At 40.9% G+C, this 17,776-nt stretch overlaps 1 protein-coding gene across 1 annotated transcript in view; it reads left to right on the top strand.

Moving 5' to 3' along the window:
- The first annotated feature begins 253 nt into the window (after window positions 1–253).
- Window positions 254–17,776, top strand: part of adamts9 (ADAM metallopeptidase with thrombospondin type 1 motif, 9) — a 61,183-nt gene continuing 43,660 nt past the window's right edge. Inside the window, exons 1-16 of the mRNA XM_037769291.1 lie at window positions 254–1,028; window positions 2,135–2,559; window positions 5,022–5,184; window positions 7,246–7,583; window positions 8,912–8,995; window positions 9,084–9,208; window positions 9,710–9,750; window positions 9,867–9,972; window positions 11,537–11,683; window positions 12,384–12,525; window positions 13,719–13,823; window positions 14,744–14,889; window positions 16,067–16,248; window positions 16,395–16,531; window positions 17,335–17,452; window positions 17,624–17,719. Of these exons, the coding sequence (XP_037625219.1) occupies window positions 932–1,028; window positions 2,135–2,559; window positions 5,022–5,184; window positions 7,246–7,583; window positions 8,912–8,995; window positions 9,084–9,208; window positions 9,710–9,750; window positions 9,867–9,972; window positions 11,537–11,683; window positions 12,384–12,525; window positions 13,719–13,823; window positions 14,744–14,889; window positions 16,067–16,248; window positions 16,395–16,531; window positions 17,335–17,452; window positions 17,624–17,719 (2,452 nt within the window). The 5' untranslated portion in view covers window positions 254–931. The remainder of the gene's footprint in view (window positions 1,029–2,134; window positions 2,560–5,021; window positions 5,185–7,245; window positions 7,584–8,911; window positions 8,996–9,083; window positions 9,209–9,709; window positions 9,751–9,866; window positions 9,973–11,536; window positions 11,684–12,383; window positions 12,526–13,718; window positions 13,824–14,743; window positions 14,890–16,066; window positions 16,249–16,394; window positions 16,532–17,334; window positions 17,453–17,623; window positions 17,720–17,776) is intronic.

Raw genomic sequence — 17,776 nt, 5'->3', positions numbered from 1 at the left:
ATAAACCTCATTTTGATGTAATTCTACCAATTTTTTTTTAAAAAAGCAGAAATTCTGAATTATTCTGACTATAGTTATCAGAGAAACATAATGTTGATGGATTATCACAGACGGGTATATGTAAAAGTTTAGATAGAATATTGTTTTTTAAACCATTTAAATTTATTTTTTTTAATGGCAGCACATAATGACACCTGTGGTCCTAAAAAATGACCCGAGAAGACCACAGATTAGAATAAAACATCCATAATTCAATGAAAGTAGTGATCATTAATTGTTTTTGCAATGACCATAGCATAGGGAACCATCCATGTTATTTTGGGGCAATTAGATGAAAGAAATTATGATATAGTGAATTTTGAAAATGGGGCAAATTTAACATGAAGGTTAAGTCAGTTCATTCTGGCACTTTATGATCATTAGGGGTGTCTGAGTATGGATCCTCTATATACAGTATATATAGGCTGGACTTAACTTAATAAAAAAAAGTCTTGTGAACAACCCAGTCATTGATCACATCACATCATCCACATGTGTCCACTCTTGTCACTAAAGGAGTGGCTTCACTGTAGCCCTGGTAGTGTAGTGTACCTTGCCTGGCTGATCCCGCCCCTATAAGAGAGAGCTGGTGGTGCTCAGAGCTTTTTGCAGCAGGAGAGCTCATCGCAGTCGCCTGTCGGAGCAGCCCACTCCTCTCTGCAGTATGCATGTTCGCCAGGGAATCCGAGAAGCGCTCACGTCCAGCCAGCAGCAGCAGTATACTTCACCGGCCAGACAACATCTACCCAAGAGTCGAGGATAATAACAATTGGATGTGGCAGGCGGACCGGAGGCGGAAAGCCCGGAGAGTGACCGGAGGAATAGAGTATTATTACTACTATACTACTACAGGAACACCAGGCTGCCACTCTCCTCTTGAACGTGGACAATCATGCATGTGCTCTTCTGGGGCTTGGGGTTCCTACTATTCCCTGATTTCTTGAATGTAGTCGCATCTACGGGGAAATTGCTGTTGAATTCAAACACAGGTAAAGTATGCAACTCTGACATTTCACTCTCTAACACTTTGAGCTCAGAGAATGAATGAGATTCAGCCAAGCACATGACTTGCAGCGGTTTTTCTAGATACCTAAACTTGACTACAAGTCCCACCTCTGCCTCAAGAAGATACAGTTTGTTCAGGATTTGTAGCCCTGTGTGTGCTGTCTTTGAGACTTCCTCTGTACAAATGAAGCTATGTCATGTTTCAGTTGAAATAGTACCATTATTTAATACTTCATACAGAAAACTTGCCTGATATCATCACTTATTTTGATTTTATTTGCATAAATAAGTTATAAAAAATACAGCATATTTTGTGAATCTGTGCTTTTTTTACTCTACATGTTTTCTTTCTCAAATGACACTTTTGTGATGAGTTAGTTGCATTACCCCTCTGCCAAAGGTTGCCTCTTGTAAGCTATGCATACACTTCAGAGAGATTTTTGTATTTCCAAGAAAGAAGATTTGTAACCCTAAAGTCATCTGGGCTCTTTTTGATGTTGCACTGATGCTACTACTACTACTCCTGCTATTTAATCCTTAATTGCATTGTTATTTTTCTGCCTTCAGTAAAAGTATCTTTTTTCCTTGCAGTGCTGTAAACAACACATTTCCTCCCCCCAAGAAATAAGAATTGTAATCCTAAAATCATCTGGGCTCTTTTTGATGTTGCACTGATGCTACTACTACTACTACTACTCCTGCTACTTAATGCTTAATTGTTATTCTTTCTTCTGCCTTCAGTAAAAGTATATTTTTCCTTGCAATGCTGTAAAACAACACATTTTTTTTTCCAAGAAAGAAGATTTGTATCTTAAAATCATCTGGGCTATTTTTGATGTTGCACTGATGCTACTACTACTACTCCTGCTGCTTAATCCTTAATTGCATTGTCTTAATTGCATTGTTATTCTTCTGCCTTCAGTAAAAGTATCTTTTTTCTTTGCAATGCTGTAAAAAAACTGATTTTTTTTTCTAAAAAAGAAGATTTGTATCCTAAAATCATCTGGGCTCTTTTGATTTGATGCTACTACTGCTACTCCTCCTGCTACTTAATCCTTAATCCTTATTGTTATTCTTCTTCTGCCTCCAGTAAAAGCTGAGATCGGTGCTTATGAGATTGTAACACCGGTGCGAGTGAATGAAGCCGGTGACAAGTTGCCAACCAGTGTGCACTTCAAGAGGAAGAGACGAAGTTTGGACGAGAGCACCGGGAATAATAGCACCACGGATCACTGGGCCTCGCCAAACATCCACTACAGGATCTCTGCTTTCGGACAGCACTATCACCTCAACCTCACGCTGGAGTCTGGATTTATAGCTCCTCTCTACACGGTGACAGTCCTCGGAGTGCACCGAGGAGATAACATAACGGATTTTGCAGCAGATGGAGAGGAAGAAGAGGAGGAAGAGGAGGAGGAAGAAGAGGAAGACACGGAATTAAGGCACTGCTTCTATAAAGGACTTGTAAATGCACAAGCAGAACACGCCGCGGTCATCAGTTTGTGCTCCGGACTGGTGAGTGTGTTTTTTTTTGTGCATGTGATGACTTTACGACCGGGTGTTTTACTTTTCCACCATGGGGTAGTTAGGGGGCCATTATTGCTTATACGAGACCTGTAAAACCTGCCCCACTATTGCATGAGAAAAAAAAAATTGTAAACACATTGTGCCAACTTAACCTGCTTTTTGTATTAACCATGCAAATATCACAATTAAGCAGCCATACATTGTGTATTAGTGGGTTTGTATTGAAAAAGAAGAATTCAAAACTGAATTTATCCCAGTATAAAGACTAAAAAAGTTGTATAAATATGTCAAAATTAAGTGAAGCTGATTTGGAAAACAATTTAAGAAAAAAAAACTTTACATGAGATTTTATTTGTAGTGTGATCCTGTTGTGGGGAGCTTCCAGAGACTAAATAACTCTCAAAATATAAAAAAAAATTGTAAACACATTGTGCCAACTTTGCAGGCAACCTGCTTTTTGTATTAACCATGCAAATATCACACTTAAGCAGCCATATGTGTATTAGTGGGTTTTTAGTCAAAAAAAAATTAAGAACTGCCCATATCCCAGTATAAAGACTAAAAAAGTTGTATTAATATGTCACAATTAAGTGAAGCTGATTTAGAAAACAATTTAAGAAAAAAAATACTTTATATGAACTTTTATTTTGTAGTATAAGCCATATGTGTATTAGTGGGTTTTTATTCAAAAAAAATAATTCAAAACTGCCCACATCCCAGTATAAAGACTAAACAAGTTGTATAAATATGTCACAATTAAGTGAAGCTGATTTAGAAAACAATTTAAGAAAAAAAATACTTTATATGAGCTTTATTTGTAGTATTTTTATTTTTATTTTTTTTTATTTTATTTGTAGTATTTTTATTATTATTTTTCTATTTATTTATTTTTTATTTAACCTTTATTTAACCAGGAGTAAAAACTCATTGAGATTAAAAATCTATTTTCCAAGAGTGTCCTGGCCAAGATAGGTAGCACCACAGTTACACGGTTGTAGACATAAAACAAAACATAACAATTGTAAACGAAGACATAGAGCAAATTACAGAATCATAAGGTATTACAAAACATTCATCAACATTCAAAACATCTACATCCAGATGTGCCTGTTTCCAAGTATGATCCTGTTGTGGAGGAGCTTCCAGAGACCAAATAACTTCTCAAAATATCCAAAATATTGTGCTGGCTTGTGAGAGTCCCAAGTCCACTGCTGTAAGTTTAGTGAACAGTCTGCTGCTCTAAATCTTACTTCCATGCCTCTCTCTCTCTGCTCTCCCGGTTGTCGGTGACGTCTTTACGCACGCTAGTACAGCGGGAGTACGGGTGGTACCGACGTCATCACAGATTGGTCCCACTCCCAGGCATGCGTTTTGGAGTAGAGCAGAAAAGTGCACTCTGAGTTTATACAGAAAAGCCACAGTGAGGTGACAGACATGTGAGAGGTCAATTTATTCCCAAATGACAAATCAGAAATTGAAAATGCTTTGCTCTGCAGAGAGCTTTAGGGAGTTATGAGCTGACATTTATGGAGCATATTTTAATATTTATTGAAGACCTCTGAGGGCACATTTGTTCTATAAAAGGCTGATGGTCGTAATTTTTGTATATCCTTCTGTTCATAATGTCATACATGTTTTCTTGAAGGGAAATTTGTAGGGGGATTCTTTTTTCGCTGTGCCAACTCCCCAGGTCAATCAAAGTGCAGGTCCTAGTGTAGTACTGGGAAAAGTGTCTCGCTCAAGGGAATGTAAGGAAGAAAGGAAGCTTCTCCTTTTGCCCTTTTGCCGAAGAACAATCCACTCTGCTGCACATGTTTTTCTAATGATAATTTTTTTTAGTCATACTTTATTATCAGTGATTCAAAATATAGCTTGTGCGAAACATAATTGCGCCAATCTTGAATCAGCCCCCATGATGATTCTCTACAGCCAATAAGCAACAAGCAAAATGTGCTTGGGTTGGCACGCTCCTTATCTGGAACATCACAGACCTCCAACTTAGCCAGTCACACTAAACGTGCCATGTGAAACACATATAACAAAGCTTTCAGTACGCGTGCCAAGAACGTGCAGTCTCACTGTTCTCCTGATAGGCATCACAGGTCTTTTCCTTTGTGGTTTGAGACGGTTCTTTTCTTACATGCATGCAAATTCACCGATTTCACCTTTTTATGAAAGCCCTCAGGTCTCTGCTTCATTGTTTATTTTCTCTAATGAATAGTAAATGAGCCACATTCCACTGTTGCTTGCTATAAATATTTAGCATTAGAGCGGTATGGCGGCTCACAGAATTGCAAAAATATCTTTAAACTATATATTCCCCTGTGTGTAGATTTAGCAACTTCTCCCCATGTTTGCATATGTTGCTGCTGTAAAGGAATGAGCACTTACACAACATGGTTGGATGGAGACTAACTGGTATGCATTTTTTTCTGTTTTTTCTCATCCAGCTTGGCACTTTCAGGTCTCCAGAGGGGGAGTATTTTGTGGAGCCCCTACAAAGCTATCAAGGAGAACACTATGAAGAGGAACACACAAAACCTCATATCGTATACAGGAAGAGTGCACCCAAGAAACAGACATCTGGGGAGAACTCAGCTTGTGACACTTCAGGTATGGACGGTGTATTACATGATGGGTGTGCGTGCATGCAATTTACACAGACAAGGTTGTCGCAAATTTACACATGCATTTAGACAACACAAACATACATAGATGCAACCGTAATGCCTTTACGCATACGCTTGCAAACACGAACAATGCAGAGCTACTGCACGTGCAACCAGTAACCAATCAACTGACTTAAATATCTTCTCCAGTCAACAGTCAGTGTCCCCTTTCAACAAAAAAATGTGTGTATGTGAATGGTTCATGTGCATGTAAATGCTTGCAAGTGTTTGTATGGGATACTTGTGGACTGCAAGTAGAACTTTCCATTTTGTGTGCCTGTATGTGCACACATTATGTGACCTTCAAATTGGTTCCCACAGACGTAAGCAGACGTAATCATTGTAACTCCCAACGTCTCTGCTATCAGTTGTAACCGGAACTGATTATGTAATGGTAACTGAGCTTATTGAGCTATTACAGTTGTATCATGGTGCTGTGGAATCACATGTAGCTTATCTGGATAAAACCTTTTAAATGTGTCCGTCTATCGAGTTAGATTTTGAAAGGCAAAGATTAGAAAGAAGAAAATGAATCTGCAGAGCTGGATACTTTACTGGAAAATTTCTAGAAAAAGGGAAAATATTGAGAAAAGGAAATAAATTCTAAATATTACTTTCACAGTTAAAAGACTTCAATCTGGCATGAACATGTTGGTTGGCGTTAAGTAACAAACTGCAGTGCAAGAGGAGCTCACAAGTTCTGCGCCGGGACGCTTACTATTGCCGACAATGTGCCAGCCAGAAACAGGACAAAACTAATAATAATAATGAAATGGCACTATGTAATTTGGACATTTTCCCATAAGTAGGCTACAAATAGAAGTGTATGACAAAATCAAAGTGAAAGTATGGCGTGAAACTATCTCAAGCTTGACATATCGTGTCATAGCCTGCACAGTGCAGCGCCTCCAGCTGCAGCACAGTAGTGAGGAAGCTTTCCAACTCTCACACAGGAAAATCATTTGGAAGTTCACCCTTGTATCATTCCATCTGAGTTTACTGGCTGAACTTCCTGTTGACTCTTGCACTTCCTCCTCCTCTTTGATAAAAAAGAAGTTGGGTAGACCCACTGCCTTGAGCGTGCAGTGCAAATTGTATAGTAGAAAAAGTCACACCACTTGAAACTGACAAATGATCAAAACTAAGAAAATAAATGTGGAACGATTTTCTCTTTGTGAAGAAGTTTGGCTTCACGATGTTTGTAAATATTTGTGTGCTTGCTCTTGTATTTTGTGTGTTTCTCTTTTCTGTAACACAATATGTGTGTGTATGTGTGTGATATCGTCGCACGGAGGAACATAAATTTGACAAAGAGAGATTTTTGGCCAACAATGATTCATCCTTGTACAGAGTTCCATTGTTACCTTGTACGTTTTGAAGTAGAGCAAATTGTTCTTTTTTTATTATCATAAATCACGCATTGCAAACTGAAAGCAGATCCACTAATATGCTCACTGTTATGTAGGTGGTGATGCATTGCTGGTGGTCCAGAAACGGTGACGTGCATGTGATGAGAAAACAAAAGAAAGACTGGAATTCAGCAGGTTTTTGTTGCCACGCCACGATTAAAATCAGAATTAATTCCCCTCAGTGTTAAGAGGTTTTTCTGCCCAGTTGTTGAACTGCCTTCTTTTGGTGAGTGCGCTGCAGTTTGTGCTCCATTTTTTTTTTTTATGGCCGAGTGCCAGGTTTACCTAGTCTGAACTCTTTGCCCTCCTCTCTCCCCTCTTCTCAGAGAGGAAAAAAAAGGGCATTCCAGGCAATGTTCATTTGTCAACCCACTCTTTGAGCAACAATAAACAAAAGAAAGAAAAGGGCTGCAACGTATTTTAACAATACTCACTTCCAGACAGCCAACGTACCTCATTCATCTCCACCTTTAAAGACACAAACCACCACTTTAGTTTAATTGTAAACACATTGTTTGTTTTTCTGACTGAATGTACTCCCCGTAATCCCTCCATCGTTGTATATTTACTCTATTCCTTCTGACTTCTCTCTCTAGGACACAAACACAGACATAAGAGACAGAAGCTTAAGAGAAGGCCGGTGGCCGGGGTGACCACCGTGTCCGACGCAACCCCTGTGGTCAGCGTCGGTATATTCAACGACGTGGAGTCGCTGAGCGCCGGCCTGGTCGGCGACGCTCTGCTCAGATCGGAGAGCGGCGTAGCCAGCGCTAGAACATCAAATGATAGCAGCGGTGACTCAGGACCTCACAGGAGATCAAAGCGCTTCCTCTCCTACCCGCGCTTCGTTGAAGTCATGCTGGTGGCCGACAGCAAGATGGTGGAGCATCACGGCAGCAACCTGCAGCACTACATACTCACATTAATGTCCATAGTAAGTTCTGCTATATCCTCAGGGCTGCTAGTGGAGAATGTGGTTGGCTGGGAGATGGAAGAGTGTTTATGTGTCTGTGTACTATGCACGTATATGGCCAGAAGGTAACTACATGTGTGCATATTTGTGCGCTAAATGTATGTACCTGTTCTGCTGTTCTGCAAGTGAGTCAGTGGGCTTTTGGAGGAGGGCCAAGGGAGGGAAAAGGGCAGCCTAGGGCAGGGGTAAACACCACTTTCAAACGACCAGGGGGAAGAGAGGGCAGCTTGAGGTAGAGCCTGCCTGACAGCTTTGATGAATGTTAAAAATAAGCTCAGGTATGTCACATAGACGGCATACTCCGGGCCACTTCAAATACCAGCTTCCGCAGGCGTCTGGGGCCGGCAGTCCTCAGGGGGAGGCTGAGATGACCTATATTCTGTTCTTGGCAAAGCTTGCCTTCTCCACAGGGGCTCAGGCCATTATCAACTTGATCTTCCAATCAACCAAATTCCCCGGCACTTGCTTGAATCTGCAGGATGGCAGTCCTCGATGAGTTACCAGTAAAGAAACTGAGTCACATTTCACCTAGGTTAAAGGAACAGTGTGTAATGTTTCAGGGGATCTATTAGCAGAAATGGAATATAATAATCATAAGTATATTTTCTTTAGTGTATAATCACCTGAAACTAAGAATCGTTGTGTTTTCGTTAGCTTAGAATGAGCCCTTCACATCTACATAGGGAGCGGGGTCCTCTTTACGGTATCCGCCATGTTGCTTCGCCATGTTTCTACAGTAGCCCAGAATATACAAACCAAACAAAGTTAACTTTTCTTGCTTGGGCCGGAGTCGATAACGTTACTCGCTCCCGTCGCTGCCGCTCTCTCATGTTGCTCCACCATTTTTCTACAGTAGCAAACCAAACACTGGCTCTAGCGGGAGCTTCGCGTTTTTAGGTTACCTGAAGGCCACCGTAGTTCTCCCACGCTCTTGTGAAACTGTGGAATCGTGAGCCGCAGAGTACAAAACCGTGGTGCCACCATCTCACTTCCGTTGCTCCTAAAGTAGTGTTATTATGGGATGGATGGGCTCTGAGCGAGGTGAACGGCGTTACCACGGTTTTGCACTCGGCGGCTCACGTTACCGCAGTCTTGGAAAGAGAAAAGTGAGTGGAGGGGTACTCAGTTGGTTGCAATCTGCAACCAAACCACTAGATGCCACCAAATCTTACACATTGTACCTTTAAATTAATGTAAATATTGTATAGATCCTAATATTAAAACTAGTCTTATCTTGAAAATGTTTTCATTCGGAGGATTGAGCTCATGTTTTGTTTCTTTTTCTTCAGGTTTCTTCCATCTACAAGGACCCCAGCATTGGCAACCTGATTAACATTGTGATTGTAAAGTTAGTCATAATAAACAACGAGCTGGTAAGACTGCTACATTTGTTTTAATCCCCATACTTAAACACTTACAACAAGTATTACTTATCTATTATTTCTCTTTGTATGTTCTCAGGATGGTCCAGTCATTTCATTCAATGCACAGACCACTTTAAAGAACTTCTGCATTTGGCAGCAAAGCCAGAACATCCTGGATGATAACCACCAGTCCCATCACGACACCGCCATCCTGATCACCAGGTACAAGAAAAATGTCAGGCTCTTAAATTCGTTGCTGCATATAAAATATTCTTTGAGCAGATTTTAGGTCTTTCAAACAACCTTGAACCAAATAACATTGTAATAAGTATAAATTGTTGGAGAATTGGCCTCATCAAAGGCAGATCATGATGATTCCAGCTTCTTAAATGTGAATATTTTCTGGTTTCTTTACTCCTCTATGACAGTAAACTGAATATCTTTGAGTTGTGGACAAAACAAGACATTTGAGGACGTCATCTTGGACTTTGGGAAACACCCATTTTCTGACATTTTGTAGACCTAACAACTAATTGAATAGTCAAGAAAATATTCGATAGATTAATTGACAAAGAAGATAATCATTAGTTGCAGCCCTGTGATGAATGGAACTGCTGTTTAAAAAATAACCTAAATAAAGAGGAGCCCCTGAAGGTTGGGGAAGTGTTCTTCTTTTATACAGTGCCATTGACCATGACCCCATTATCTGTGTCTTCACTACAGGCAGGACATCTGCAGAGCAAGGGACAAGTGTGACACCTTAGGTAAGTGGATTTGTTTTTAATGTGCTGATAGTCTTACAACCATAAACTAATATATTCTGTACTTCATGGTAGTATGATTATGATGCATAATTAGGGAGTTTTTCCTTGTTTTTAAGGCCTTGCAGAGTTGGGGACGGTGTGTGATCCATACAGGAGTTGCAGCATCAGCGAGGACAACGGACTCAGCACTGCATTCACCATCGCCCATGAACTCGGCCATGTGTAAGCACAGCGTGTTTCCACTGATTGTTTACCTCAAGTACTGCCATCACCCCCTAGGTAGTGAAAGTGTTGGCTTCAATGAGACATTGTTAGAGCTTCAGAAGTTCTTTCTAGGAATCCACACGCATGCCTTACCAGCAGATGGGGATCAAGGAAACGTAGCAGATATGAACAACACAACAGCAGTACTTTCCTTTTCATTTGTCCTGTATTATCTGATGCTTTGGTGTGTTTCTGATCACATCTTCTGATTTTTGCCTTTCATTTTGAGAGGAAAGAGTCTGAATTGCATGCTCAGAATTTAAGTAAAACCTGCCCTTCAGCAGGCATTGTCCAACATCCTGAGTCAGCCAGAGCTAGGGGGGGTGGGGGGTTAGCCTTCTACAGTGGAGACTGTTACGGAACAGCCCTCATCATGCTCCTTCTAACCACTAAACAAAAGGTGGGATTGTTCAATTCCACTGTTTATCCGCATCAAGCGGTGACAAGCTTGACGCCTGCTTAGCCCCAGAGCTCAGTGCTGTATGGTACCTGTCAGGGCAGTGTGGTGCTGTACCTGTCCACCACCAACCAGGGTCTTATTTGTTCACCCTGCAGGAGCTTGATTGCTTCTCTTATGCTCACTGCGCTCTGATTTCCACATATACATTTTTCTGCTATGTCTATTGCCCAGTGTTCATATAATTCAATATTGTGCTGCTGGTTTCATTCCAAACTCCCCACAAGCAGGAAATACAAACGCTCTGTATTATTTTCAGCTGTAGCCGTGAATGGGATTCCCAAAGCCAATATCGCAGTGACAGCGGAAATATAGAATCGGTGTTTAGATTTAAAACATGTGCGCGAACAAATGAAACACCGAAGCACAAAAAAAGCTACCATTTTTCAATTGGAGGCTTGTCTATGTTGGTTTCTGAACATAAAGTAAAACCTTAAAGTCCCAGTCAGAAGCAATATAGAGGCATTCATCACCGTAATACTGGCTTTTGTTGCATTTATCTCAGACAAACTGGTCTTACAGAGCTCTGCATCTGCGTGATATAGACTACAACGTCTTCTCTTGTTAATATGATATATTTTAAGTAGGGCTGCCAATCGATTAAAATGTTTAATCACGATTAATCACATGATTGTACATAGTTAATTGTGATTAATCGCAAATTAATCGCACATTTTTTATCTGTTCAAAATGTACCTTAAAGGGAGATTTGTCAGGTATTTAATACTCTTATCAACATGGGAGTGGACAAATATGTTGCTTTATCCAAATGTATGTTTATATTCATTATTGGAAATCAATTAACAATAAAAAACAATGACAAATATTGTCCAGAAACCCTCACAGGTACTGCATTTAGCATAAAAAATATGCTCAAATGATAACATGGCAAACTCAGCGTAAGTTTGGAGCGTTATTTAGCCTCCTTCGCAAGTTGCGTTAATGCGTGAAAGAAATTAGTGCCGTTAAAATAAATTTACGTGACATGTTATTATCGTGTGAACAGCCCTAAATGTGATATATTTTATGATACCTGAACGTGTGTTTCTGTTTTCTCTCCGCTAGGTTCAACATGCCTCATGACGACAGTAACAAGTGTAAGGAGGACGGAGCCAAGATCCAGCAACATGTGATGGCTCCCACACTTAACTACAACACAAACCCTTGGATGTGGTCCAAGTGTAGCAGGAAGTACATCACAGAGTTCCTTGAGTATGTCGTATTCTTTTCTTCAGGATTGTTTCCAAACATGCATGGAGATTAGATCACGTAGATAATGTTTTTCTACTGTTTCTGAACAACCCAAACGGCCTGAAATCAAATAGAATACGCAAACTAGTAAAGTCGAGTAAAATAACATTTAAACTAATTGTATTATTTAATTCTCTGACCAAATATCCTTTAAAGATACTGTATTTATAAAACTGCATCACAGAGATTTCACAAATATGTTTTCTTAAACACACACAGAGTGCAGAGTATGCATACTGTATGCCGTTTTTTTCACTTTTGGCAGCAACAGCCACATTTTTAAGCTTAAATGCATCATTTCTCAGGGCTGTTGCAGCCTCTAGTCTCTTCTCTTCCAAAGGCTCCTCAAACTGCTGAGAAAGACCAGGGAACTCCCACTGTAGGGAAGAGTAAATGGGATAGTATCTGGCAACTATCCAACTATATCCATAGTTCTCCCTGCATCTCCACTCTTGAGATCCCCACCACTTACTACATATAGCTGACTGAATATAAACAGAAACCTGTCAAGATACTGAGCAAGCTGTGTGTACAGAAGGAGCTCTATATATGTACAGTAAAAATGACCTCTCCGGCTGTACTGAGTGTGCTTTCTGTCTGTTTGTGTCTCTTTGTTTCTCCCCTTTTTTCTTTAAATCATTTTATTTTTATTTCTTAATAGCACAGGATATGGTGAGTGCTTGCTGGACGAGCCCGTTTCTAGGCCGTACACTCTCTCGCAGCAGCTGCCCGGACGGATATACACTGTCAATAAACAGTGTGAATTGATATTTGGGCAGGGGACGCAGGTGTGCCCTTATATGGTGAGTTGAGTCGGCGTGCAAATCTAAACTGTCATGTTGCACGTGTGGGTCTCTGAGGGAAGCCTCTTGTGTGTTGTGATGATGTGCAGCAGAGGTTCTCAGCTGAATCTGAAGCCTTTAATTTAACAAAATACTGAGATACAAGCAAACATTTAATTAAAGCAGCAGTAGGCAAGATTGGAGCAAATATGATTAAAGAAAGTTATCTTTTATAAAAGGGTCACTATCCTGACAGTAGTGCATGAGACAGGTAATCTGAAAAAAATCATGTTCCTCTGTGTCCTCCGGTGCTCCTAATGGCATCTGCAAGATTTCACAGACCGGAGGAAAACAACCAATCAGAGCCGTGCTGGAGCCTTGCCGTCTCTGAGCAGCTGTCAATCACTCGCGAACTCCAATCAAACGGCCAAACTAGGCAGCGCTGATCAAATATGAATCAGGATTTACTTGGCTGACTTTTTCTCACCTCAAATGTTTTCAGAGACATCTTGTTGTGTACTGTTTAGCTGTAAAATGAGAAAGTTTGAGACCCGGCAGCCATGTTGAGATCAGTTAGGAAATACTAGCAAACTTTCTCATTTTACAGCTAAACAATACACTACAGGGTGTTTCTGAAAACATTTGACGTGAGAGATAAACATTACAGTAAGCTTATAAACAGAGCCATGAGGAGGTGCAGAAGTCTAGTTATCTCTCAGAACACTTGAATCACAATATGCTGAAAGGTTATTATGGAATTTGTGCCCAATGATGCCAAAAACATTCAGCCTACCCTTGCTTTGATTTATGATTTGTTATCTCAGCACCTATTAATTCTGTTAATGACTCCTTCTGTATATTTGTCTTGTTGAACTTTAAATAAATACCGCAGAAATGTCTCAAAAATAGGCGTGCCACCCTTAAGCACTGTGAAAGTTTTCTTGGCTCGTGTTTTCTGGCCAGAGAGCAAAGTCTTGTAAGCACCTGGCTGAGAAAACACCTGGCAAATGTGAGACGGCTGATGCAGCAAACTAATTGTATGGAGTCACCTTCTGCCATAATGTTTTATAATCTGTGATAAATTGGATGTCTGCCAACTGGAGTCCACGTATTAACAGGGGTTTTTTTACAGTGAGGTTATTAACATGGATTTGTCTAACTTTTTTTGGTATAATCTCAGGGTTATAATCTGTGTTTTTCCGCGTGTTTCTCAGACCCAGTGTCGGAGGCTGTGGTGCACCAGTCCAGAGGGCGCCCAGCGCGGCTGCAGGACCCAGCACATGCCGTGGGCAGACGGCACCGACTGCTCTCCTGGAAAGGTAAGTGTCATGTGGGAATGATAGACATTTCTTATTTTGATAATAAATACAGTGTCAGCAGCAGCAAGAAGTAAAAAAAAAATGTAACTCTGATTTATTAAAGCAAATGTTTGTGGTGAACATGTAAAGGGAAAAAACGTGTGAAATGTTTCAACACATTTTTATTCATTACATTATGGTTTGATACGCATATGTTCTGCGTTATGATCTGACAATTCTCCTTGTTTTGATGTTACAATTTTTCCAGTGACACGTGATCATAAAAGGAACCATGTTCACAGGCGGTTTTAATTTAGTTTACAAACACTCCGACTTGCTATTGACACATATGTAAACTGTAGTAACTGAACATGGCTGGCATGTAAGTAGGTGGCGTCAAGTTGTAAATGATGGAGGGCTGTCTTACTGTAGCTTTTAATTAGGACTTTCTCACTAACCCCTCGTTTCCTGCCACTAAGACTGAGAGAACATAAAAGCGACATGAAGTCCAAAGATGCATAGACACACACACACACATGTTGAAACCTTTTCATGTTTACACCAACCTCTCGTCCCATGCCATGCAGCGCACCAGACTAAACACTAAAGCTGGAGTCTGTTTGTCCAACACTGTAAGATTATCCTCCTGTTATGAGCTGAGATATATTTATTGACTATGTGCGTGACGTTTACTTGTCTTCTGTCCAGCCAGACCCTGCTGTGAAAATGTCTTTTTCTGTTCCTATTTTTTTCCATTTGCTTCACTGTATAATTTCTCCCAGATTAGCATCAAAGCACGGGAGAGCAGATAGATGTGTTGCCAGTTCCACAGATAAAATTTCATGCGCTCACTCTGTCTGTTCCTATCCCTTTTTGTCTTTTTCCTCATCTGCTCCTATTCTTGCGTTCATCTTTCTGTTTTTGTGTCTCTCTCATCGCAGCACTGCAAACACGGCCTGTGTATAGCCAAAGAGAACGACGCTGCGCCCGTGGAGGGGGCATGGGGAGTTTGGAGCCCTTTCGGTACCTGTTCGCGGACATGCGGCGGGGGCATCAAGATCGCCGTGCGCGAATGCAACCGACCCGTGTGAGCAGTCCATTCTCTTTGTAGTCATGCATGCCTAGTGGACCTTGTCTCCATCTCAGCTGCCAAAGTCAGTGTTCCATAGATCAATCCTCCTTAAGGGGATTCTTTCCATAGCTATTGTTCATCAAGACTCTGATGGCAGATCTTACAGGCCTGTTTCCTGGTAAATAAAGAGATCACTCGAGAATGTTTCCTTTCATCCTAGTTTAATGGACAGATGGAAAAGAATGGGGAATGATGAGAATGAGTTTGAACCTGAAAACAATGCCAATGGTATACTCTAGGTGAACAGTGAGCGCTTACTTCTTGAACGGCTGAATTTCCCATTCATTCACTGCATTGACGTTTCAGAAAATCCTTATATAAAGAGTTTTTAGCATGGAACCAAGCCAACCAGCTACAAGATGATTCATGACAATGAAACATTTGATTTGGAACAAAAAAAGATTGGAAAACGGTAAAAAAAAAGGCAAAGGTACAAGACTGCGTACATAATTATTTTGCGAATGGCTATTAACCGCCTCTGGAAACTCCCGAAAAACATTTTAAACTAACCGTTATCGATAACAAATGAAGACTGATTCAGCAGCTGCGTGCCTTATTTCTTGCCTCAAATGTTTTCAGAAACACATTTCGGTGAACTACACCTCCAAACGAGGCGCCATGCTTGGCCTGGTTTGGAATCCGGGAGCAGAACATGGAGCAGCGCGTACGAGCACGTACCCTCACTAGCCGCTCATGGGTGCGGAACACATTTCCATGGTAACAGCGAGCTCCACCAATCAGAGACATCGCTGTTACTCTTAGGATTGTGGGTAGTGACCTACTTGTCCATGACATCGCGAATAAAATTTAGTTTTCTAAAAACAAGGTTGATGTTATACAGACATGTGGCTTCTACAGGAACATATACCATAATTTCACAATCTCGTAGCTCGTGGTAATTCTACCTTGGATGGTCACGGCATCATGGCTAATAATCAAATCCCTGATTCAGAATATGAATGGGATTTTCACTTTGGGAACCTCACTGTTGACCTCTATAGGGTGAAAAGAAGAATAGGCAGATAGATGAGTGTTTGAATCTGTTAGGGAAAAGATGGTAAAGCATCTACTTAACATGTTTACTAAATGAAATCAATAATTGGTCCATTCACTTCCTCCGTCTCGCTTCCAGGCCCAGGAACGGAGGAACGTATTGCGTGGGTCGCCGAATGAAGTTTCGTTCCTGTAATTCTGAGCCCTGCTCCAAGCAGAAGAAGGACTTCAGGGAGGAGCAGTGTGCGTCTTTCGATGGCAGGCACTTCAACATCAACGGTCTACCTCCTAATGTTCGCTGGGTGCCCAAGTACAGCGGAAGTGAGAATCCTTTTTTTTCAGTCACCGGCATGCTGCTTGCCCCTTTTATCATTCCTGTTTTACCTGTGAACAATCAACATAATGTACGTTTGACATTGACATGTATTGGTATTAAGTGTTAATCTCCGTCTTCCTTCCTTTATCAGTCCTGATGAAGGACAGGTGTAAGCTGTTCTGCAGGGTGGCAGGCAGCACGGCCTACTATCAGCTCAGGGACAGGGTCATTGATGGCACGCCGTGCGGACCCGATACCAACGACATCTGTGTCCAGGGCCTGTGCAGGGTGAGGTCCCTAACTCTTATTAACTTGTTCAAATGCATATGCACAGCTGATCTTGTTATAACGGGGACCATTCTTGAACAATGACTGTGTGGAGTGGATATAATCCTTTTTATTTTCAATCCAAACCACTGTATTTATTGCCTCAAACCTGTGACAGGTAAAGCTTTAGTTTGAAAGCTTTATTACTAACATACCATATATACATTCCCCGTGTACGCCACACACAGTGTTTTGGTTAGATTGTGGTTCAGTAAGTTGCCTTCCTGACCTTTGCAAGTGGATTTTTTTATCCATGCTGTGGCACTAAAGCTAAGCTCTTCATCCTTTATGGAAAATCCCAAATGTCTCTTGCTTAAACCAATTACAAGCAGAGCTCATTCAGTGTGCTGTTTTAAAGGAAATTAATTACAGATGGGTGTCAGCGATATGGCTATAACTCAATAAGTTATTGAGTAACTATTTTAAGGGTCACTGGGTTTGACTTGCTCTTTTCATGATCAGTATTTCATCAAGAAATAAAGAAATTATGGCCAAGTAGTTGGCTATTCATCTGACATGTTAATATTGCAGTGTTAAACTTTTGCCAAGCAACTGGATTTAAAAGAGAAAGTTGTCATATAATGTTGTCTGCACATCGTTCTCCCCTTTCTCCCCTTTATCCTCCATCTGTCTCTCGCTTTTCAAACTTCTGTTCTACTTTCCCTCCCTTTTGTCCCTTTCCTACTACTACCATTTATATTACTCCTGGTATTTTCTCATTTCGTATTTTGTATGTTCCTCCCTTCTACCTCTTTACTGAGCAGCAAGCGGGCTGTGACCACGTACTGAACTCTAAAGCCAGGAGGGACAAATGTGGCGTGTGCGGAGGTGACAACTCTTCCTGCAAAACTGTGGCAGGCACCTTCAACATCGTCCACTATGGTGAGCTATAGCCTCTTTTATTACGCCATCATTTTCACTTTCAGCAAGAATAAAAGACAGCAGAGCAGAGCGTATTGCTCTGACACACTTTTATATGTGCTTAGATGTCAGAATAAACAGACCTCGAGTGTACTAATGATCTAAACACACTACTCTTATTGCTATTTGCAGGCTATAATGAAGTAGTGCGAATACCCAGTGGTGCTACAAATATAGATGTGCGTCAACACAGCTACTCAGGGAAACCGGAGGACGACAACTACCTCGGTAAGACATCCAACATTTTGTTTAAAAGAAACTTCGGTTAATATTTTCATTGTATTT

Source organism: Sebastes umbrosus, chromosome 1, assembly GCF_015220745.1.
Source record: "Sebastes umbrosus isolate fSebUmb1 chromosome 1, fSebUmb1.pri, whole genome shotgun sequence".
In the NCBI taxonomy this organism is placed as follows: domain Eukaryota; kingdom Metazoa; phylum Chordata; class Actinopteri; order Perciformes; family Sebastidae; genus Sebastes; species Sebastes umbrosus.
This window is presented reverse-complemented; position numbering and strand designations above follow the sequence as displayed.